The sequence below is a fragment of the Psammomys obesus genome, unplaced genomic scaffold (assembly GCF_907164565.1).
Source record: "Psammomys obesus unplaced genomic scaffold, mPsaObe1.curated_primary_1811, whole genome shotgun sequence".
Classification (NCBI taxonomy): domain Eukaryota; kingdom Metazoa; phylum Chordata; class Mammalia; order Rodentia; family Muridae; genus Psammomys; species Psammomys obesus.
Window position 1 is genome coordinate 4,912,478 of NW_026591918.1, and position 23,104 is coordinate 4,935,581.

Below are 23,104 nucleotides of genomic sequence, written 5' to 3' on the forward strand. Positions count from 1 at the left end.
TGTGTGTGTGTGTGTGTGTGTGTGTGTGTGTGTGTGTGTGTGTGTGTGTGTGTTGGGGAGCAGGAGTGTCACGCCAAGAGATAAATTCCCTATTCTGGTTCTCTGGATGAGGAAAGAATAAAAAATTGAGATACTACTCCTTCTTTTAGTTAGAAATTTCCCCGTGGGGCTGGAGAGATGCCTCACAGGTTAAGAGCACTGGCTGCTCTTCAAGAGCAGCTGAGTTCAATTCCCAGCAACTACATGGTGGCTCATAACCATCTATAATGAGATCTGGCGCCCTCTTCTGGCAATCAGGTGTACACACCGGCAGAACATTGTATATTAAACAAACAAATCTGAAAAAAGAAAAAAAATGTCTCATGATCTGGTTTTTGATGCTCATAGGCCCTTCCTGAAGAAAAAAAAATCATTGCCTAACATGAAGAAGGGCACAGTCTGAGGCATTGAGGCTTCTGTGAGCCTGAAGCCAGGGTCATCTTCACCAACCTGCAACCAGGGTAACCTCACTGGGTCCTACTTCCAGGAAGGCCGTGTGCTTGGCTTGTTCTACTCTAGTTGTCTCACTTTTGGGCCCAAGGCTTCGTGTTTTCATGTTGCTCTGCTTCCTGCAAGCTTGGAGCCTGTCTTGTGTGAGACATCTTTGTGTCTCTTCACCAGCATAAGCAGGGTAGTGGAAGATTCCAGCCTCCACATGGATGCTTGTGGGTGTGGCTGCAGGAGGACACACGGCCTCTCCTCCAGGGCGACTGTAAACAGAGAGCCCTTTGTGGTCTCTTTAGTGCATATGCACACACACACTCACTGTAATCTGAAAATTTGAGGTAAGTGGAGAACATTGGGCTTTTCTCAAAAGTATTTTCCACTCTCTGTCATTCTCATTGCCACCTTCCTGCCCCAGCCAGCAGTGCCCTTGGCCACATATTATCATATGAGGAGGAAATGCTAGAGGCCACCTGCCTCAGCTCTGTACTTAGAGATGGGGAAACTGATTCAGAGGGAAAGCAAACTGGCTACTATTACATGGCTAGGGTGCCAGCCTTAAAAAAACAGATCACAACCCAGGCAATAATTCTTTACTGATTGTTTTATTTTACAATTTATACATCAGGCAAGAAAAAGATGACATCACTGTGACCTGGACATGTCTGATAAAAATTAATAGCACAGGCTTCAGAAAATTGAGTCACAATACAGCTGGAGAAACATCTGGATGGAAGTTGCACTGTCTCCTTTTGAATAAGCATCTCTTATGTACAATCAAGGTGTCTAGATGATTGCAACATAGGTCTTTAAACTTCTCATTTGTACGTTTCTCGTTGTCACAGTATCTGCTATAATACATCCAAACATGGGCCTTGCTTCACTCTGACAGTACATAGCATTGTAAGCTAGGACAACAAAAAGTTGGGAGTGTCCTGTGAGAGAACCAGGAAGCAGAGCAAGCAGGCCTGACTCCCCACAGGCTTGCAGAGCTAGCCTCACTCCCTCCTCCCTCCCACAGGGAGAAGGAAGAAGGTTGAGGGAAGATAAAGCGTCCATCCTCAAACAAAGCTTGACTAATGCTTTGGGTCTCCCAAGTACTTCCATTTCCTGTGGCTAAAGTTAGGCCTATTAGATAGGAATATCATTTTTAATCCATGACTGGGCAGACAAGGAAAAGGAGGAGGCTCCATTCAGCCACCCCAGGGGAGAGGGCCAGGGGGAGTGCTCATCTGTGCTTGTCATGAGTGGCAAAATGCATGGGGCGGTTACCAGTTACTTCAATGACTTACAAGACGTTGTCTGTGTCAAGAAAGGGAATCACCTGAGCATCGAGTCCAGCATAATGGTTTTCTACAAAACAATATAGATTTTTTTTCCCTGATATTTGTCTTTAATTGAAAGCTTATATTACAAAGATAAACAAGAGTTCAGTATGCTTGCCATGCACAGAATGTAACTATTAAGGTAAATAAATATCCCCAAACAATGGTATTCAGCTTTAGCTAGATGCTGTGGCCTGAGCCTCTTTGTGCCCAGGAGGGAGAGGGAGGCTGGTAAACATTAGAGTGAGGACGTAGCCTCGGCATGAGTCTTTCTCGTGGATGGGTTCAGGGAGGCAGTGGGTTGAAGACTTAGAGGGTGGCTGATGCTGAGTGAAGGTATTGTAGCAGCTTCTGAGTTATTGTAAGATGTCACAAGGAAATGTCGGAAGTCGCCTGGTCCAACTCCCAAGCTTACAGTGAATGGAATGCATCTGCAGAGGTGTATGCCACGCCAGATACCTTCTTCAGTCTCCTCTTCATGCTGTCACTCCCGGTGTCCTTCTGCTTGAGAGAATTCCCGTCCATGGTAGCTGACACCCTGAGGAACCTCCTTTTGTCCGTGAAAGGAGGAATTGTATTTGGCAGCCCTACCTCTGCATGCCAAGGCGAGACGTGTGGACTGTGTTTTGCAAACTCTCTAAGGGGTCTTCTAGTGAGTGGGAGTCCGGCTGGAGCCATGGCTGTAACCTCCTGGCTTTCCTCACTTTCCTTCCTTCCTGCACCTCACTTTCTTATGCTTACTAGTCCTCCCAAAGAAGCCTCCCAGGCAGATAGCTCAGGCCTCCATTTTTATTCCACTCTCTGCTTTACGGGAACCCCAAATAAAGAGACCAGGCATCCTAATTAGCTTTGACTGTTCGCTTGACAGCAGCCCAGCCTAGAGTCATCAGACAGGATATCCCTGATTGCGCTGGCCATGCACATGCCTTTGGGAGATCATCTTGATTATTTTTTGATGTAAGAGAGCCCAGCACACCAGGCAGGTGGTCTCAAGCTATATGGGAAAGCTGGCTAAGAGTAAATCTTTGGGGAGCGAGCCAGCCAGCCAGCAGCACTCCTTCATGATTCCTGACACCAGGTTCCTGCCTTGAATTCCTTACCTGATTTCCCTCAGTGATGGACTGTGACCTGGAAGGGTAAACCAAACAAATCCTTCCTGTCCCTAAGTGTTCAGATCCTCTCGTGGTCCTCTAAACCCTGGGTCTTTGCTGACACTTGACAGCTTGAAGTCGGGTCTTAGTGGGAACACAGTTCCTTACACTTGAGAAGATGAGGATTATTTGATCAGAAGCAGGTGTGTTCCTAAAAAACAAAACAGAAGAAAGCGGACAATAAAAAGCCGGCACTCAGACAAGGCTGACCTTTACCCTTCACGGGCTTCTTCTCAGTGAGTATGGAAGAAAGAGCTGTAAGGAAAATTACAGTAGTCATCAGCAATACAGCCCTCCGAATCTGAACAATGGGTTCAGCCAGGTATGGTGCTGCCTCTTTGTGATCCTAGCACTCAAGAGACTAAGCCAGGAGAACAATGAGTTCCATCGCAGTCTGCACTATACAAAGCAAGTGAGCAGGGGTCGTGGGACTGGAGTATGTTTTGGGGTGGGGGGTAGAGGCACTTGCTAGCAAGATCTTTGGAGTCAGCTGGAGCCTCAGGAGCATCCATGGGATATGCTGAGACAAAGGCCTCATGCTGAGTCCCTGTGCACCAACCTGGTAAGAGAGTCGCTGCACAGCCTTCAGCATGGTGGTTCCTCCCTGGAGAATGTCGCTCTGGCTGTCTGCAGTGGAGCAATAAGAACAATCGCATGACAGTTACCACTTCTGATGCGCTGTCTGGAGAGCTGTCAGCTGTGAAGCAGGACGCTGTCCTGCTCCTGTGGCTGAAAGCGGAGGAAGGGCTCACTGTGCCCAGAAACTACGGGAGGAAGGAAAGGGGCCTCTAACACAAAAAACACGCAGGTGCTCTGGGCATTGTTTCCTCAGAGGCCCTGCCATGTCCTGGTGAGGGTTCCTAAACGTCAAAAGCAGGGGCTAGTGGCTTCAGAGAATTGAATTGCCAGGTGCTCACTTTACTTCCAAGTTCTCCCTAGTCTGTTTCATCCTCAGGTATGTAAGCAAGGCCTTGAGTGCGCAAAGCCACAGCATGCTCACCCAGCATCTGACCCACTCTCTAGGAAATTCATGCTTTTCTAAGATTAGAACTCTCTCTCTCTCTCTCATGGGACTTCTCTGGAAGTGAACCCACATGTCCACAAAATGACAAATACAAAGCTACAAGATCTCTCTTTTTAAAAGTTAAGTGCCAAAGCACCATTTTAAAATTTGGGGGCCCGTAATAGTCCGGAATTTTAATAATAGAAACCCAAGATTAGGGGCCAGGGAGATGGCTCTTTGGGTTAAAAGCGCTTGCCACCCAAACCCAATAACCCAGGTTTGATCCTAGGAACATATATAGCAAGCCAGATGTGGTGCACATCTGTATTTCCAGCACTTCTGCAGGAAGACACGAGGCAGAGACAGAAGAACCAACTGGAAGCTCATGGGCTAGCTAGGCTGAAGTGTGCAGCACAGCAAGAAAATGAAAGACACCACATCAGAAACAAAGTGGAAGGAGAGGACCAACTTTCAAAAAAATTGTCCTCTTGACTTCAACATGTGTGCCATGTATGTGCATACCTGAACTCCCACACATAGACACACATAAAATGAATAAATTTACAAAAAGAAAAATACATGGAAAACACCAAGAATGTGGGGCAATCTGTTTGTTTGGAATAGTGTAGCCCAGGCTGGCTTAGAACTGCGTATGTAACCCAGGCTACACTGTGCCAGTGCCAACACAATGGTTCTCTCTTCTTTTCTATGGCATGGGGGTGGGGTGGGGCTCACAGGCTGACCCTAAATTTGCTATGTGCCTGAGTGTGTACATTATCATGCCGGGTTTCTGCAGTGCTAGAATTTTAACACTGGGCCTTGTGCTGGCCAGGCGATCACTGAGCTTCATCCCTCCTCTTCTGGTGGACTCCTGCCCCTTGCAGGCTTGAAACTTTCTATGTAAACCAAGCTGTCTTTGAACTCTGAGAGATCCAACTTCTTCAGCCTTCCAAGTGCTGGGATTAAAGGTATGCCTCACCATACCTGGTTTTACTAGTGGCTTCTCTGTAGCCCTTTTCTGTCCCAGCAAAGGGAAGGAGAAAGGGGCAGGGCATTTAATCTTGATTATCAACTTGGTAGGATTTAGAGTCACCATGGACACAAATCTTTAGGCGAGACTGAGGGATTTGACTGGGATGGGGACCCACCCTAAAAGTGTGGGCCTCGTCCTTTCTTGGGCTGGAGTCAGACTGAATAAAAGATATGAGCTGAGTGGCATCCATGGCTGCTCCTGGCTGTGGGCCCAGTGTGCCGTCCAGCCCACACTCCCGCTGCCATGCCTGCCCTCCACGACTGACTGCACCCTCAGACACCCAACCAAAACAAACCTTCCTTCCATAAGCTTCCTCTGTGAGGTGTTTCGTCACAACAAGAAGGGACAGAAGGGACGGAAGGAGCTACTTAAGCAGCCAAATACTCTGTAAAGAAACCAACTTGAGCCACTTGGACTGGAAGTTACAGTGTGGTTGATATTACCTAGTACCTCAGCAAGGGAGCATGTTTGCTTTTTTTTGAGTGAGTTATAAAATTTATTCCTGTAAGCATTCAGACACTTTCAGGTGGGAAAGATGACATGAGGTTCTAGGACAAGATCCAACAGAAAGGTGTCAGACAGGGCGGTGCGCGTGGCACAGACACAGTAGCTCGACTCAGCAGAAGTTATTGAGAGGGCTTCACCCAGGAGACACTTAATAATTTAAAGCCCCGTGGGACAAGACATGTTCCAACTGAAAACGCTAAAAAACAGTACCATCGATGACACAGGAAAGCTTCTAAGTGTAACAAAAAAAGGGACGTAGGAAAGCAAGAGAGAAATTTGCATCTGTTGAGTTTTAAATGGGAGTGTTCCATGAGGGGAGAAAGGGGGTGCTTTTGAGTGCTAGGAGTCAAACCAGGGTCTCACTCCAGCCCTGACCTTTTTATCTATCTATGTCCTGATCTTCAAGGCAACTTTTAGAAAGCATCATCCATTCCTCCATCTTTCCTCATCTCCACTTTGTATGGCCTACTGCCCCCAGGAATCCAGGTTCCTGACACCCGTGGCAGAAGGAAGCCTTCTGTCCCTGTGGCTAAAGATTTGCCTCTTAGTAACTTGTGAATCCATAGAGCACTATGGTGGACAAAGTGTCATCAGCCCAGGAGGTGGGCAGCATTTTTAAAAAGCTGAGGATAGACCTAAGGACTCTCGATGTATTACTGTGAGTAATCATGATTGGCTACCTGAGGGCTGCATGAGGTGCTTATCTAGAAGTTAGGCAGGTATTTAGGTGTGTGTGTGTGTGTGTGAATTAATGTTTATTAATAAAGTTTTAAGTGATTCTGTCAGTGAAGAATTACAAGTTTTCGTTGCTACCTTAGTGCATGTGCTTGCTTATGGAGCATGTGTGGAGGTCAGAGGACAACTTGTGAGAGTCAGTTCTCTCCTTTGACCATGTGGGTCCCTGGAACTCAGGGCTTTGGGCTTTATGGACCGTGAGCCATCTTATGGCTTTTTAGTAACTCATTTTAAAATGATTTTTTTTTAAGTGTTAAGAAGAAAAGCGAAGGGAGGCAGTGTGATATGGAAGGCTTACTGGTACACAATAGCTCCAAGTGTTAAAAATTGCTGAGAAAAAAAAAAAAGCAGGTAAACAAATAGCCAGGAGAGTGCCAGGGGTAGCAGTGTTAGGAATTAAGGGTTGTGGTTAGTTTAATCATTAATCTAGTCCCCAGCACCTGAGAGCTGGTGGAAACAAAATAATCACCATAATTTAGAAGACCTGGGAAGAAGTCCCAGCTAACTCAATTTTGTGCTTCTTGTCATAGTTCATTGTTGAAAATCCTGGTGGATACAAACCCTTTCTCCTACCTTATACTTGTTCCTGGAAAGAGGCAAATCTGGGGCAAGATTTCTGTGCTTTTTAGAGTTTTCAACATTTTTGATATTTTTCTCCTTAAGCTTCAGTCTGGTGCCTTCACTCGCTATTTTAATACTGATAATGGATAATGTGTGTCCGTTCTGAGCCTTTGACCACAGTGATCTAGCAAACTCTCACTGTTGTTACAGAGAGAAACAGGCATAGAAAGGTGAAGTGAGTGATTCCTAAGGCTCTATGATGCAAACTTCCCTCCCCCCAATTCTGCCTGTACAGCCTGCCAGGCACCTCCAAGCTGTCATCAGTGCCTGGGCACAGTTAATATAGCATGTTAGTAAAAATGTATAGACTAGAAACTCAGAGGGCACCCGAGTTCCAAGTTCTTTATCCCATGAGCATCAGCTAAGAGTCTAGAGGAAAAAAAGGACCTGGGTTTTAGGATGCTAGAAAAGGGAGGATGTCTTAAAATTGGGGAGAAGGAAAGAATAGCCCCATGTTAAGTAGAATAGAGATTTCCCTCAATGCTCTTACCTGTGGATCAAAACAAAATGAGGGATGTTTTTATGGTCAGACTCCAGCTGATGAAGTCAGGTTTCAGCTGAGGGCAGGCATAACACACTCTGTGAAGAAGGCCCAGATGAAAGGACCAGCATCAAAGCCTTGAACCCACCAAAGCTGTTTGCCAGGGAGAAGATAAATCAAAAGGTTCGAGATCTGGTTCAAATTGAGTAATTATAAAGGACTAATCAGAGACCGTTTGCTGTCAAGTCAGGAGCTGCACCCTCTCCATCAGTGGGTTTTTGCTGTTCTGGTCGCCTCCTTATTTAATAGAAGAGTCTGTGATTAAATAACAGGGCTGTTCTGATGCTAATCAACTTAATCTCTGCCATTTAAAGTGAAGTCAGACTTCACCATTTGCCCTCATCTCTGAGAAAGGAGTGGGAAGAATCCAGTGCCAACACAACTAAAAGTCTCCAAAGAGGTTCTGTGGTCAGCTCCAGGGGGTCGGGGAAGTTAGGAGAGTCAGATTTCAGCCTCAGACTCTGCATCTGCCATGCTGCAGGCCTCCCATCTCTCACACCTCTCAGAGTCAAGTGGTAGCAAAGCAATGATCTCAGCAATAACAGGAATAATAGCAGTCACAGTAATGACTACAGGACCGTTTCTCAGTTCTCTTACCATATACTTGGCCCTGTTCTGATTTTGTTTGTTTGTTTTGCTTTTTGAGACAAGGTTTCTCTGTGTAGCGCTGGTTGTCCTGGAGCTTGCTCTGTAGACCAGGCTGGCCTCGAACTCAGAGATCCACCTGCTTCTGCCTCCTGAGTGCCAGGACTAAATGCATGTGCCACCACCACCCAACTAGGTTCTAAATATTTTGCACTCCTCAATTCTTAAAATATCCCTTTGATGGAAAAACTAATGCTTATAGACACTGATATATCCCGTACACCTGAGATCTTCCTGACAAAGTAGTACATTCTCAACAAATAATTGATTCAAATGAAGGAATAAAGTAACTTGTCCAGAGCCAGACCAAGTAGGAAGTGGCAGAGTGGATTTTTATACTGAAGTTTGTTTTATTTTTGCTCTTAATTTTGATCTTAATTTTAAATTTCTTAAGAAATTTTCTAAATTTCTTAAGAAATTTTCTAAATTTCTTAATATACAGGTAAGTTCCTTTGGAAAGATTGTTATTGCTTATTAATTTTTTTTTAATTTACACTTATTTATTTCATGTGTGTGTGTGTGTATTTGGATGGTTGTGCATTTGCCACAGTGCGTCTGTGGAGGTCAGAGGACACGTGTGAGAGTCTAATCTACCAGGTAGGTTCCAGGACTGAAGTCAGGTGTTAAGGCCTGGCCACAAGCACTTTTACTCATTGGATCGCCACATGTATGCACTGCATACATGCGTGCGCGCGCGCGCACACACACACGCACACACACACACACACACACACACACACACACACTTATTTGAAATCGAGACTTTCCCTCTTGGCTGCTGTGTAGATCAGGCTGGCCTTGCGCTTGCTTTGCCTCCTGTCTTTGCCTCCAAAGTGCTGGAATTACAGGCATGAATACCCATTCCTGGCTTATTTTAAATAAGTCTGTAAATGTATTTTTAAGCCATTTTCGGATATTAACCTAAAGGAAGTATGTCTTGGCAGACAGGACAAAGAAAAGAAATCAGCACTGTGTGTTAGTGAGACAGGTGGTTGGTCCTGAAAACAAAATCCACCCTGTTTCTGCACTTACTCAGTAAAGTCCTGCAGATCTCAGAATCCCACTCGAGATGAATTCCACAGTGTTTACTTAAAGTGTGTGGTGGGAAGAAACAGCTAATAGAACACTCATTGGTTCTCAGTTGGTGCCCAATTCTAGTGTGTTTCCCTTCTGTTGTGTGTGGAGACACCTAGTAATTCTCTTGGCAGCTAAGGCACACATACTCAGCACTTCAAGATTTGGCTCCAGAGAGAATGGGAGCCAGGACAGGTGGGGATGAGATCTTCAGGCTTGCGCCGACATGGCTTCTTCTGAGCATCAACCAGTGCTCTTCATAAGCAGGTTCCCCAGAACAAGAGAAAGACAGTTTGTTCATGGGTCATTTACCAAAGGAATTTAGATGTCTGCCTTGGGCTGTTGGAATTCGGCCAAGCCTAAAAGAAGATAGCAGCCTGAAGGACAGTAATTATAAAGCAGGTCCTGGAGATGAAGACCAAAGGTGATGATGGTAGAGACGATGAGATGACGTGACAGTCATGAGTCTCCAGCGTAGGTCACCAGATCCATCCAGGTTGCTACCTTACAGACAAATATGCGAAAGATACTGTTCCATGGCATGCTCACAAAGGGTGCTCGCTCATGGTTGAGGAAGAGCATTTTGCAGCATCCAAAGACTTCTAGAGAGTATCTGTACTCTGTGGATTATGGCACTAAAAAGTCAGATAGTCCCTGGCCCATTGTCCCCAAAGTCTCTTCTGTCACTGCTTTTACTTTCCAGTTAGGAACATTGGTGTGCCCTTTATGGTCAGTTATGGTTACAATCAGCTCCTTTCCTTTCCCTCTAAGCCATTGGCAAGGCTTAGAAAAACAGATCACATTTCCTTTTTGCTCAGATCCCAGGCGGGGACAAGCACTGTGGCACAGATGTAACTTTCCTTGAGCACATTCGAGCCTCCGTCTTGCAGGAAGCAGGGAGCTCACCAATGCCCCTCTTGGACCAAGTGTGCACTACTGTGATTTCCTTTAGCACGACTATTTATTTTAAGGATAAACAGTGCCCCCACTCAGAAGGGAAATACTCTTTTGTCTGAACACATAAGAAATTTGAGGTTGAAGAATTTCAGCCTTCAGTAACCTTGGTTTTGAGGTTTCGATTTGGTTTGCGCCACGTGATTAGCAGAAAGGGAGGAGTGTCAGCCCAAGAACACAGGCCTTCTTTATTCATTTCTTTTGCTCTGTTCATTGAGTCACCATTCAGAAATCATTCTCCGATCTGCTCAGCACAGGGTGCTGGGGAGAAGCCCATAAAATCATGTGCTGAAATTGGACACAGACCACAGCAGTTACTGGGCCTACCCGAGCGGCTTTCTTATCGTTGAAAGGGAAGTGGATGATGCCTTTACCTCAGTAAACCTGACAGAGATAACAGGGTGGGAACTTGGCTCCTCAGACTGGCTGGAAACCCACCGGAGCAAGCGTGTGAACATATGGTAAACACAACAACTCCCCTGGCTGACTTGTCTGTGGCTTATGACCTACAGCAGAAGGAAAGGGGCTGTGGCCCCAAAGGAATACTGACAGTGCTTGAAACCTAAAAGGACCACAGAAAAAGCTTAGCGTGGACAGTGTCCCAGGGTCTCCAGACTGTTGCAAAGGAAGAAAATAGTCACCAAGGCGCCCCACTGCACACTGCAAGTCACACATGGGATCCAAGGTTTGGGTGCAGGGTGGCGTGAGAGACGGGGATCGCTCGGCATGGAGTCAGGCAGGCCTGGGTTAGATCCTGGCCCTGCCGCTTGCTGACTATAAAATCCTAGGCAAGTCTGTGGCATCTCAGAGCCTCTATCGCCATCTTGCAGAATGCAGAATTGTCTAGTCCCTACCTGCCTCGTAGTGTGGTTATCAGCCTCCAGTGAGCTCCTACAGATAAGCCTGTCTGTGAGAGACATGTGGTAACTGTTTAAGAGGCTGCAGTGTCACGTTTGTTGGGGGTCTCTTTAGTCCATTGCAGATACTGTCTCTCAGTTTAGTTGTCCGCTTCTTTGGGGTTTGGTTCTGACTGGTGATGTCTTTGATGAATTTTTCTGAAGATCATCAACATGAGCCCAGCTTCCCAACATTGGAGAAACCCCAGGCCCTGGTTGAGTTTGCAGTGCGACCACGTGGCTGGCTGCCCCACTGCACGCCTTCATTATGTGAGGTCCACTGAGCTGGACTGGCTGCCCATTTGGTCCTCTTCCTCCTTCCACCTGGGTCCCTCTGGAGTTGGAGGCTGCTGAGGAGAACAAGCCTCTCAAAGGGTGTAGTCCTACAACTAGTACTATACCAGCCTCCCTGTAAGCACTGGGACTCAAGTCTTATCCTTAGCACACACATAAAAAGCTAGATGTAACAGCACATGCCTGTAATCTCAGCTCTGGCTTGTGGAAAGGAAAGGATTCCCAGGGCTTGCTGGCTCGCCAGTCTGGCCAATCAGCAAGCCCCAGGTTCGTAAGAGTGTCGGTCCGAACAAACAAGTAAGTAAATAAGCAGCAGAAGGGCTACGGAGATGTTCAGCGGTTACAGTCATATTCTATCCGTGCAGAAGCCCCTAGCTCAGGGCCCAGGGCCCATGCTGGGTGTCTCCCAGCCTCCTGTCACTCCAGCTCCAGGGAGATCCAATGTCCCTGGCAGCTGCACTCACGTGCTTGTATTCCCCTACTCCACATAATTAAAAATATTAAAATTCTAAAGCTGAAAGTGATTGAAGAAGATACCCAACATTGGCCCCTGACCTCCACACACATGTACGTGAACACAGAGTCAAACACTGGAGAGCAGAAAGATTACCTGGTACCTGACCTCTGCCTTGCCTGCCTCATTCATAGTAGAGACGACATTGTGAGATGCTTTTGTCTTCTTTTTATTCCCAATTAGTAGTCAGGAAGTATGCCTGTGCCCGTTTCCAGGGCCCAGAACAGCTGTTGGTACAGAAGTGCTCAGTGAATGTAAAGTGATTGAGCAATGACTAAATGATGCTTTGTGAAGTTTTTGCTTCTGACTTCTCAGCTAGATGTGGTGGCACTTGCTTGTAACTCCAGCACAGGAGCCAGGGATAGCCTGGTCTCCATAGCAAATTCCTGCCCGCCATGGTCACACAGTGAGAGCCTATCTCCAAAAACCTTTCTGTCTTGTTTGTTGCCAGCAGTGGCTAGTCATTCCTATGTGTGGTTTTCTGTCTTTCTTTTCTCCTTTGCTTGCTTGCTTGTTTGTTTTGAGACAGGATCTTTCTACATAGCCCTGGCTGTCCTGGAACCTACTATGTCAGTGGTTCTCAACCTGTGAGTCAAAACCTGTTTGGGATAGAATGACTCTTTCACAGGGGTCATCTAAGACCACTAGAAAATATAGATATTTACATTATGATTCATAACAGCAGCAAAATTACGGTTATGAAGTAGCAATGAAAATAAGTTTATAGCTGGGGATTGCCACAACCCAAGGAACTATATCAAAGAGCTGCAGCATCAGGAGGGTTGAGAACCACTACACTAGGCCAGGCTGGCCTCAAACTCACAGAGATCTGACTGCCTCTGCCTCTCGAGTGCTGGGATTAAAGACATGTGCCACCATACCCTGCCATGTAGGTTTTCAAGGGTCATTCTTAGTTGGAGTAACTGGCTTCAGCATCGTTGAAAAGGCCATTGATCACCATGCTTGAATCTTGAAGCCTGTGGAAATGTCTGACAGGGTGGAGCTGGTGACTGAGGGTTGGAAGCTGGGTTCCAGGTTCTAGCACTGGGTAACCTCTGGGGTCATTCTACAGGAAGCTCATGTTGTGAAGGGGAGGAGATCTCGTCTGCCCTCTTTCTCACCAGCTGACCTCCAGAGAGCACTCCGTGTTCTGTGTCTGCTTTACAAAATATTTGAGCCTTAGGAATTCAATTTGTAACATCACAAAATCTGCAACCTGACGATAGCGGGGGATGTCATACAGTGGTGTAGCTTCTGCGAGGTACCATGCTCATCTGTGGGGCCCACCCTCGCTGGTCCTGGTGAGCGGTGCTTCGGCTTTATAGATAATGCCTGGAACTGGAGCTTCCTCCTGCTCCACCGCTACCTGATCAAGATCCCGGCTGTAGTGCTACAGTGTCTCAAGGCAGGAACACCTAAACTCTGGGGCGGGGGGGAGGGGGGGGGACAGGTTCCTCTAAGCAGCTGCATGCAGCTCTTGCCCTCATCCCATCCAGCACATGTTGCTGGTTGGTGCACATCTGTCGGTTTTTCCTGCTGGGCAGTCTTTAGAATATTCCGGGTCAAAGACTCTCACCAAACATGTGTGGCAAGAACAGGTGAGCTCTTGCCACACATGCTGTAAACCATGAAGTAGAATCCTGAATTTCGAGAATCATACCATAGCATGTAACTTCTGGCAAACTGTGGATCTCTGCCAACCTCAGTTTACTTACCTATAATTGGAAACTATTTCTTGCCATGCCCATTTCAAAAAGCTACCATATTGGCTGGATGCAGTGGAAGGGTTGTTGGAAGCCAGGAATTCCAGGCCAGCCTAAGCAACAGACCGTGTCAGGTCAGTGAGCACTAGTATGTACTCCCACGCATACACGAAGTCGCCACGTAAATCAATGAATTGGCTTCTCTGTCATCCCACTGCTGTTTTTTTTAATTGTAACTGAATGTCAAATTAATAAGGATTAATCCCCGTAAAAGCATAAAGCATCCTCAGACACAAGCGTGCATGAAGTACCTGTCAACATCTTCTTGGAGGCCCTCACGAGGGACCCTGAGTGGAGTAGTTGCCTTTTGAATATATGCGTCATCCCTGAATGGCTGAGTTGGCATCCCCAAGAATGACCTTCCTTTCTCCCTCCCTTCCTTCCTTCCTTTCTTCCTTTTGTTTGTTTGTTTTGTTTGTTTGTTTGATAGATTGTTTTTCAAGACAAGGTTTATCTGTATAGCCATCACTGTCCCAGACTCATGTTGTAAAACAGGCTGGCCCTGAACTCACAGAGACCCACCTCCCATGTGTTGGAATTAAAGATGTGCACCATCACACAAGGCCCCAAGAGTGACTCTTGGCATCAGCATCTCTGATAGTGATTCTGTGCCAGTCTGTATCACTTTGGTGGGAAAGCTTAGAGAGCCCACAACTCCACCAGTCTGGAGGACCAGGCTCATCTTCAGGATTTTAAGTGTCTAGATAGCTGGCTTTCCCCATCATTGCCTGACACCTTTATGCTTCCTGTTATAAAATGCCTCCTCCCATGAGAAGACCTATATGACTATCCCAGCCTTTCAGAGCATCATCTGTATCCCTGTGCACCAGTCTTCATTGTTGTGGGCTCTTGGGATGTAGCACAACAGTAAAGCACTCGCTTAACAAGCAGAAAGCCCTGGGTTTGATATCTAATGCCATAAGAAAAGCAAAGATATATTTTATTTTACTCTCTTTGGGATTGCTGTCACCATCAACCTGCCATCCCAAACTTAGAGTTAAAAAAGAATGATTCAAAGAGGTGAAGTGACTTTTCTAATGTGGGGATCTGGGCTCTGCAAATCAGATTGCCTATGTCTCTTTTGCATGGATGTGCGTTCTTTAACCATGGGGATTACCAACCTGTGCCTTCCTAGAAGCAAACATGGAGTTTGGCACATAGTAGATACCTGCTCTGCAAGCCTTTGTTCATGTGATCATGGGTAGTTCTGGTCGCTGTCCAAGTCCTGCCTTTGATCAGATTCAGAATTCCGAATGAGAAGAGGAGGTAGGCTTCTCTGGGAATTACAGACTCCAAATGCCTCCAGACAGTCCCGTAACTTCACAGCAGTCGTTCTGACCTTCTGGCAGCTTTCTTCTAAGCAGTATCTACATAGATCTGAGGACCCAAGAAACACTTGCCTCAGACAGACCTCAGGATGCAGAAGATAACTGAACATATCTTGGCTGTGTTTTCTTATAGTTTATAGATATATTTATTTTCTGCTTTAAAAAATATTATATATATATATATATATATATATATATATATATATATATATATATATATAAAATTTCTGCATCTAATTTAGTAAGCTGGTGTGGCCATAATTATATGGAATCATTAGAAATATCTATGATAGAATAATGGAGAAAGAGAGAGAGAGCAAGAGAGAGAGAAAACGAAAGAGAAAGAGAGAGAGTTTGCTTTAGGGATCAAATCCAGGGTCTTTTACTACCAAGACAAAGCAAATATCTACTACCCAGCTACCCTATTACCAGCCCCTAACTAAACCTCAGTTTTTATGGCTATCAGTGGAAAGGTTGGAGACAGGATCTTTGTTTATTTCCAGAATGTGGCTGTCTTAGATAGGTTCTATTGCTGCAGTGAAACACCTTGATCAAAAAGCAAGCTGGGAAGGAAAGCGTTTATTCAGCTAGCACTTATACATTGCTTTTCATCACTGACAGAAGTCAGGACAAAAAAAAAAAAACAAACAAACAGCAAAGATGCTGGAGACAGGAGCTGATGCAGAGGCCATGGAAGAATGCTGCTTACTGGCTTTCTCTCTATGGCTTGCTCAGCCTGCTTTCTTATAGAACCCAGAACCAACAGCCTAGGGGTGACAGCACTCCCTATGGGCTGGGCCTCCTCCATTGATCACTAATTGAGAAAGTGCCTTATAGCTGGATCTCATGAAGCATTTCCTCAACTGAAACTTCTTCTCTGATGACTCAACTTGACACAAGCCAGTACAGTGGCCTTGTGACTACAACATCATGACACAGACAGTACAAGGTTTAGAACAAATATTTCCAAAAGACTTTTCTTTTCACTCTGATCTGTTCTTCCAAGTTAATCAGAATGAGATCCTCAAATCTAAATTTATAAGTGTTATATGGAACTATTTAAGGGAAGATAGATAGATAGATTCATTGATTAATTGATTGCAGTGGCATGAATAAGAAGAAGCATGCAAGCCAATTACCTCACCCCAGACTTTTCTAATTCCCCATGGTTCTTGGGCCTAGTATCTTGTGGCTGAAGCTCTTGGGCCACAAGGTGGAAATTATAAGGATTGCATGTGTTATTTGGTTGGTTGTTTTCTTCCTTAATCAAAGCCATAGTCCTGTTCATCTTTGAATTTTGTTTTTTCATCTGTCTTGCAGCGGAAACGGAAGCAGAGTGCCCAGGATGAAGACGCCGTCAGCCTGTGCAGTCTTGACATAAGTGTAAGTTCAGTCATTTCTAGCTCCCCTCCACCCTCTGCACACTATGATTTCATCACTCTTAGTATGAACATTATTTGTTATTATGCTGTGTACTTAAAGTGGGCTTCCATCATCCAGCTGGGGAGTTGTGACCTATAGGAATTAAAAAAACAACTTTTCTTCATTTTACTGGAGAAAGTTGTATAGCTACTTTGAACTTGAAGCTGACTTATTTATTGCCTATGTGTTTTCTTTCATGAAATGAATTATAAACTTAGGCATCTGGGTAGAATCTAGATTTATCCCACTGTGCATTTTGAGATGCTGGTTCAAGAAGATAGAGTGGTTGTTTTTTGCTTGGGAGGTGGGTGGAGTCAGTGGCTTAGCCAAACCTCAGTAGCTAGATGGCCCAAAGGCTAGAAGAAGATTCCTGTAGCATGGTAGTGTGAGTGGGTCTGGGTTCAAGAGATCTTAGTCAAGAGTCTGTACTTAGCAGTCACATGGAGCGATTCCTCATCTGGAAAATGAGGCAGAAAAGACTCCACCTGACTTTGTGAGTCAGCTAAAACCATGAAAATGAGAATACCAAGCATAACACCTGATGTCTGTTAGGTGTCCAACAGCATTAGCTGCATTGTCTTTTTCTGCAAAAGCACAAGAGGCTCAGTGATTTGGTGGCTGGATGCTTGTGCTGACAGAGGTTGGAAGCCCCCTTGGATTTCTTAGATGTTTCAGTTTGGACTGTTTGGACAGAATGTTTCTGTGTGTGGACTCTGGTCCCACCGCCGACATACCTGAGAAGCCTTCCTCCCCGAGTGTGGGTTACATTCATTATTCAGGCTAGGGGCTGGAGTGAGACCTGAGGCCTCCCAGGTTCCTCCTGTCCTCCTATCTCTTCATCTTAGATACCCTTTGGGGTTTACCCTTCATGCCATGCAGATCCCTGCAACACTGGAGACTGGGGAAATATTCTGTAATGTATGAAGGCTTCAATATTTAACAAGCCACTTTGCTGTCTGTGCCTCAGCTTCTTTGGTTGGACAATGGGTCTTTTTTTTTTTTAAGCTTTATTTATTTATACATATGAGCATTCTGTTTGCATGTATGCCTGAATGACAGAAGACAGCACCAGATCCCATTAGAGATGGTTGTGAGCCACCATGTGGTTGCTGGGAATTGAACTCAGGACCTTTGGAAGAGCAGACAGTGCTCTTAGCCACTGAGCTATCTCTCCAGCCCCCTGGACAATGGGTCTTCTAAAACCATTCTGAAAAATGGAAACTCCTTGAATATAAGTTATTAGGTTCTCATTTAATGCCACTTATTTGCCAATATGAGCAATGCTCTTTTAGCTATTTTTAACTATTGCCAAATTTTCTGAGGTAACAGCCTTGGTGGAGTGATCCTAAGCTGACTGACTGCTGATCAAGTACTTGAGTGTCTTTATTTCACCATATGGTGTTTATCTATCCTAGTCTTTTAGACCATCAGATTGATGGAGTTGGGCCAGTTTACCGGGTTGCCATGGTAACAAGGCAGCAAGATGTTCTTCTGGAACCCCCCCTCCCACTGGCTATTGTCTTATTAATAGGGGAAACTATGGAACTTCTTCATCAGCAGTAAGATTTATTGTGTGCTTGGGTATTTTTAATTTTGTAAAACTTTTAAAGACTCTCGGATCTCTGGTCTTTCACTGTCATACATTTCAGTGTCCTCCATTTGCAGATGAGGTGCTATCCTCCTGGGAGCAGCGGGCAAGACTTTTGTCTAGACGTTTCTCAGATCCTGCAGCAGCACAGCTTTCTAAGCTGCAAGCTGGTATTTATTTTTCATGAATACATGTCTCTAAATGCTTTTTACCAGAGAGCTGCTGACCCTGATCAGAAGGGATTACTGGCAATTTTAAGTTTGATTTGGCTTTTGTTGTGATGGACATCAACAGCATTGCCTCCTTCCTTAGTCACCCAGGTGTCGGATAACGAATAATTTCTAGATAATGATTTTTCCCCTGTGCAATCGCAGGTGTTTCCTCTTATCTTAACCAACTCATGTATCCTGCTTTGTCACGGTGATGAGGTTTTATAGAAGAAAAATCTACACCATTTCACTAATAGGGCTATCTTAGGGGTTCGGCTATGGCTGGGCTTATTTCTGATTTATTTGGCTTTTTGTCTGAGTCTTGGCAAGCAGATCTCCAGAACCTGGGTTTCCTCCATTTATTGCATATAGTATTATAATAATTGTATAAGCCAGAGGCCTAGAAATGGTGGTAGGGACACAGAATTGCTGTGTTGCAAGTTCCACTGACTCTAGAGTCATACAGAGGTGACAGGAGTGTGGCAGAACCATGCATGCATGGCCCGGAAGGAGTTTCTCACTTCAAACCTGCCACTCTGTACTGTCAGAGGAGATGAGCCAAACTGAATTACGTGGTGGGTGGAGGCATGCATGAGACCATAAACACAAGGATACCTGAGGTCTGAGCTCAGCGACCCAGTTATTCTGGTAAGGAAGTGTTTTTTGTCGGTTGGTTGCTTAAAGGACTGTGATTTTCAGTGGTGACATCCAGGATGGTCCTCACAGCAACAGTCCTGAAGAGGTGCTCTTTCTGTTGTTGCTTTTTCATAATTTTGTCCAAAATGGCCATTTACCTGAAGACTCAAGCAAGGCCCCTTGAAGCAAGGACTGAGGCACGTGCCACAAACAACCAGAGTTGTTTTTACCCTATTGCTGTGCATAAGGTTTCAATTAGTGGCTAGTGGTGGAAGGTGGAAGGGTTTACTGAGACTGGTACTTCTCAGTTTTGACTTCACTTCCTAAGAGATAAGACAACCACAGAAGTTGCCGGGGTCAGAAGCCAGGTTCCCATTCAGTCTTAGTGCTGAGAGCACAGTGGGCTTTTGGTACATACTTACTCTAGAATGAGAGAGAGCGAACTCTAAGGACTGCCTCTTTTAAAGAAACATATTTGTGATGTAAAAACCTAGGAATTGTTTGCCCAGGTGAATTCACCCATTGATTAAACCTTAGCTGTCAAGCTGAGTGTGGTGGCACTCAGATCAGCCAGTCCCAGCATTTAGGAGATAGAGGCAGGAGAATTGTGAGTTTGAAGCTCGCCTGAGTTATATAGTAAGATCTCAAATCAAATGTGTTTCTGGGGCATTTGTAGACTCCACCCAAGCCCCTTCATTGAGGACCCCTTTTACAGGGACCACTAGAAGGAAGGTCTTGAAGCCCGGGGGAGGGTAGCCAAAGAATTGTTCTTCAGTTGTGTCTGGAATGTGTCCGTAGCTGACAAAATAATTAGTGTCTATTTCCCCACCACCACCAACTGAACTGATTGAGTCAGTGCCTGAGCCCCCAGCTTCCGGAGAGGGTAGAAGACAAACCATTTCAGAAACAAAAAATAAGGCGGCATGTATTTTTGAGAACAATTTGCAGGGTAGAAAAGGCTCCTGGCAGCCGCCTCCAAATCTCTGCTCACGTCAGAGGATATGAGCGGGCTGCTTGTGAGGAGATAGTTTCTCCCACGGCAGTTTGCTGGTTTAAATCCTGACGGGTGAGAGAGGCCTGGATGGGAAGCAAACTGAGTCCTTGATGTGCTATGACAGCCTTCTCAGGAAAGCCGGCTGTGTCCCCACAAGAACTCAGCTCAGCCTGAAACAAATGAGCCCTGGGCTGGACACAAAAGCAGACCCCAGTGATAACGTGCCAGGAAAGGCGAGAAGGTGTAGAAACTTAGGGAAATACGAACAGGAGAACACTTGACGGACCTGCCTCAAAGCAGCGGCTGTGTTTCAATGTGTTGCCTTCCTGTCATCATATATGCTCCTTTATAATGTTTGTGTTGCAAAACATTTCAGACATACAGAAGAGATTTCATGAGAATGTGAACCCTGAAAGGCAGTAGTGCAACTTAGGAAATATTTCCTTAGCAGGACAGCATTTGAAGCCTGGGGCGCCATCAGGTTTGATATCTTTATTGCTGTCTTCTGTGTCCACAGACTTACTAAATCTACCTGTTCCTAAATGCTGTATATATTTTATGCCAGCCCTTTAAGTTCCTGTGAGCACATATGATTTTTTAGAAATTTCTATTTATTTATTTCTATTGTGTATGTGCATGCATACAAAGGTCAGAGGACAACTTACAGGACTCAGTTTTCTCCTTCTGCCCTGTGAGGCCTGGAGATTGAACCCAAGCTTAATACCAAGTGCCTTTACCTGCTGAGGCATCTTACTGGCCCACAAGCACATACAGTTTTAAAAATTGGGATCATGATGCACACATTAATTTATTCTGGGACTTTACACTTACTGTTTAAGAGTACTATTTGTACCCCACACTATTCTTGAAAAACATTATTTTAAATGATTGCATTGTCAAATGAAGGCACCAGACTTACTCAGCCTATCCTTTCGTAGGAGTTTACATAAGCATAGACTTTTCCCTGTTATAAATAACACTGATGGGCATCCAAGAATATGCTTGTGTAATCCCTTTACTCAGCAGGATCAAGTCCAGACACAAAATTTCTGGCTCACTAGTTGCAGCCCCTGAGCAGCCATATGTCCCTCTGTGGGTGGGAAGTGGAAGCCAAGCTTGGAGATGCCGAGTATCTTCCATAGACCCTGGCCGAAGGGGCTCACTTTCAGCTGCCTGTCCCTCTTCACAAAGTATCACCATTCCCTTGCTAAATCTGTGATGTGCTTGTGGACATTTGTCACTCCCCTTCCAAGGACCCTGTTGGTTGGTGACAATGAGGCTGGCAGTGCAAATATCCTATCTAAACTGATGGGGCCACTCGTGGAAGGGGCGTCTGGACCTGAGATTGGGAGGGAGGCAGACTGGAGTTCACGCCCTTCCTGTGTTTTCTTTGTTACTTTGCAAGGACCAAGATAAACTGTACTGAAACCACCACAAGGAATACTTGGGAGTGTCTACCCCACCTCATGCTTTTGAGGTTCCTCAGTTGTGACAACACCAATACTGCTTCTTGTCCCCTGTGAGGGAGGCATCTAGACATCCTCAGACCTTGCTCTTTCCCTCTCTTGATGAGAGATGAGAAACAGGGCAACTGCAGGCTTTGTGCAAGAACATAACCTCAGGACTCCCTCCATAATGGAGACCCCCCTCTGTGGATGCCTGTGGCCCATTACTGGTCCTCTGCCTCCATATACTACCAGCTTGTCCTGTTTTATAACCCCTACCTCCAGGGCCAAGACTCTAATTCATCCAAAGCCCTGCCCACTTGCCCCGCTCACAGCCTTTCTCCTGTTTTATATACAGGCTAGCCATGCTGGCTTTCTTTTGGTCTCTTAAAACGGTCATGCTCCATCTTGTCACTGGACCCTTGGCGCATTACCCTATGTCTGGAATATACTCTATCCTCTTAGCACTTCTCCTGACTCTCACCCACCTGCCCTTCATCTCCAACTGCCAGCTAAGACTTCCCAGGGTTTCTTGCATTCCTCCCTCTAGCCATTCTCAATTCCATTTCCCCGGGCTCTCAACATCACAGACATGTGTTCCTGTCATTGCTGTTGCCACCCAGTTTTGTGATGCCTGCTTGCTTCTCACACTTCCCAGACAGTCTCAGAGCTCCTCACAGGGAAGTCTGTGTCCTGCCTTTGTCTTATGCTCAGCAATCTGCACAGACTTTAACCCTTAGTAGATGCTCAGTAAGCATTGGATAAAGATAGGCCTAGCGTCTCTTCCATTGTGTGGATGACTGAAAGGAAGGGAGAGATGTATTGGAAAGTCATTGCATAATGAAAGGTCGGTGGAATGTATAAATTCCAAGACAGAAGCTGAGATTAATGTTCTTATCCAGATGTTTAATGCTAGGAGACCTTTTAGACTGCGATCACTCAGCAGACTGTCCTGAATTTATTACAGCATGTGGTACGGTCATGCTCTGTTTACAAGTTTACTGGATAACATAAGGACTCTGTGAAGGCGAGCAGGATTTGTTATAGGTGCTCCATAAACATGTCTGGGATGAATGAATTGAGTGAGTGAGTGAATGTGTCTCAGGCTGGGTTTCTCGAAAGGGTGTGTCAGAGCTGCTTTATCCTATTTTATAGTCGTGCGTTTTCTAGTGTAAGCAAGAATCCTAATGTCCGGGGTGTGAGGACTTAAATGCTGGAGGCTTTCACAGTAGACTGTGGCAATCAGAGACCCCTTAGACACACATGGCCGTAGTCGCCAGTGCAATGTGAGTGCTTACTGCGTGTGGGCCGAGGCTGCCTACATTCCATCACTTCATCTCTATGTGACCCCTTTAGGATGAGGCAAATGAATGTGTGGAAGCCATAGCTTGCCTGAGTCTTAATGATGGCGCACAGCACAGCAGCCATGTGTGCCCTCCGCGTCCCAGTGCTGGCATAGTCGTTATTGTATTAGCAGACAGCGTGACCTGGAGAGGCGCTTTAAGCATTCGTATGTTCTGTGCTCTACAAATCATCTAATTCTCACAGCAGTCCTCTGACCCTTTCTGAAAATGAGGACCTTGCAGAGACTTCGTGGCAGATCTCCCTTCCCCACACTGCTTCAGGGAAAGGGAGAAAGGGGAGAAAAGCCTTTGGCTCTGCAGCTTGAGAGCTAGATGATTGACAGGCCATTTAGTTGGCTGCATTTGCACCCAAAGAAGTATGCGGCAGACACACCCATGTTTTCATTGCCTATGCATTCCAGTTACTTGTGTTGCTGCATAGACACTCAGCATGAGCGCTGGTGTAAACAGGGGAAAAAGCTTTCCTGTCTGCATGGAGCACGTGTTCACTGTTAGAGTAACAGAAAGATTATTTTACCTCTTCTTACAGAGTCCAGATAATTAAAAAAGATACCATTTCTGCAGGTTTGTTTCTTGTTG

General features: G+C 45.5%; 1 protein-coding gene across 2 annotated transcripts in view; it reads left to right on the forward strand.

The window, feature by feature from the left end:
• The window catches only part of Arhgef3 (Rho guanine nucleotide exchange factor 3), a 227,377-nt gene that overhangs the window by 88,687 nt on the left and 115,586 nt on the right, over window positions 1-23,104 (forward strand). For both annotated transcript variants that reach the window (XM_055612423.1, XM_055612424.1), the window contains one exon: window positions 16,188-16,250. In XM_055612423.1, the coding sequence (XP_055468398.1) occupies window positions 16,188-16,250 (63 nt within the window). The remainder of the gene's footprint in view (window positions 1-16,187; window positions 16,251-23,104) is intronic.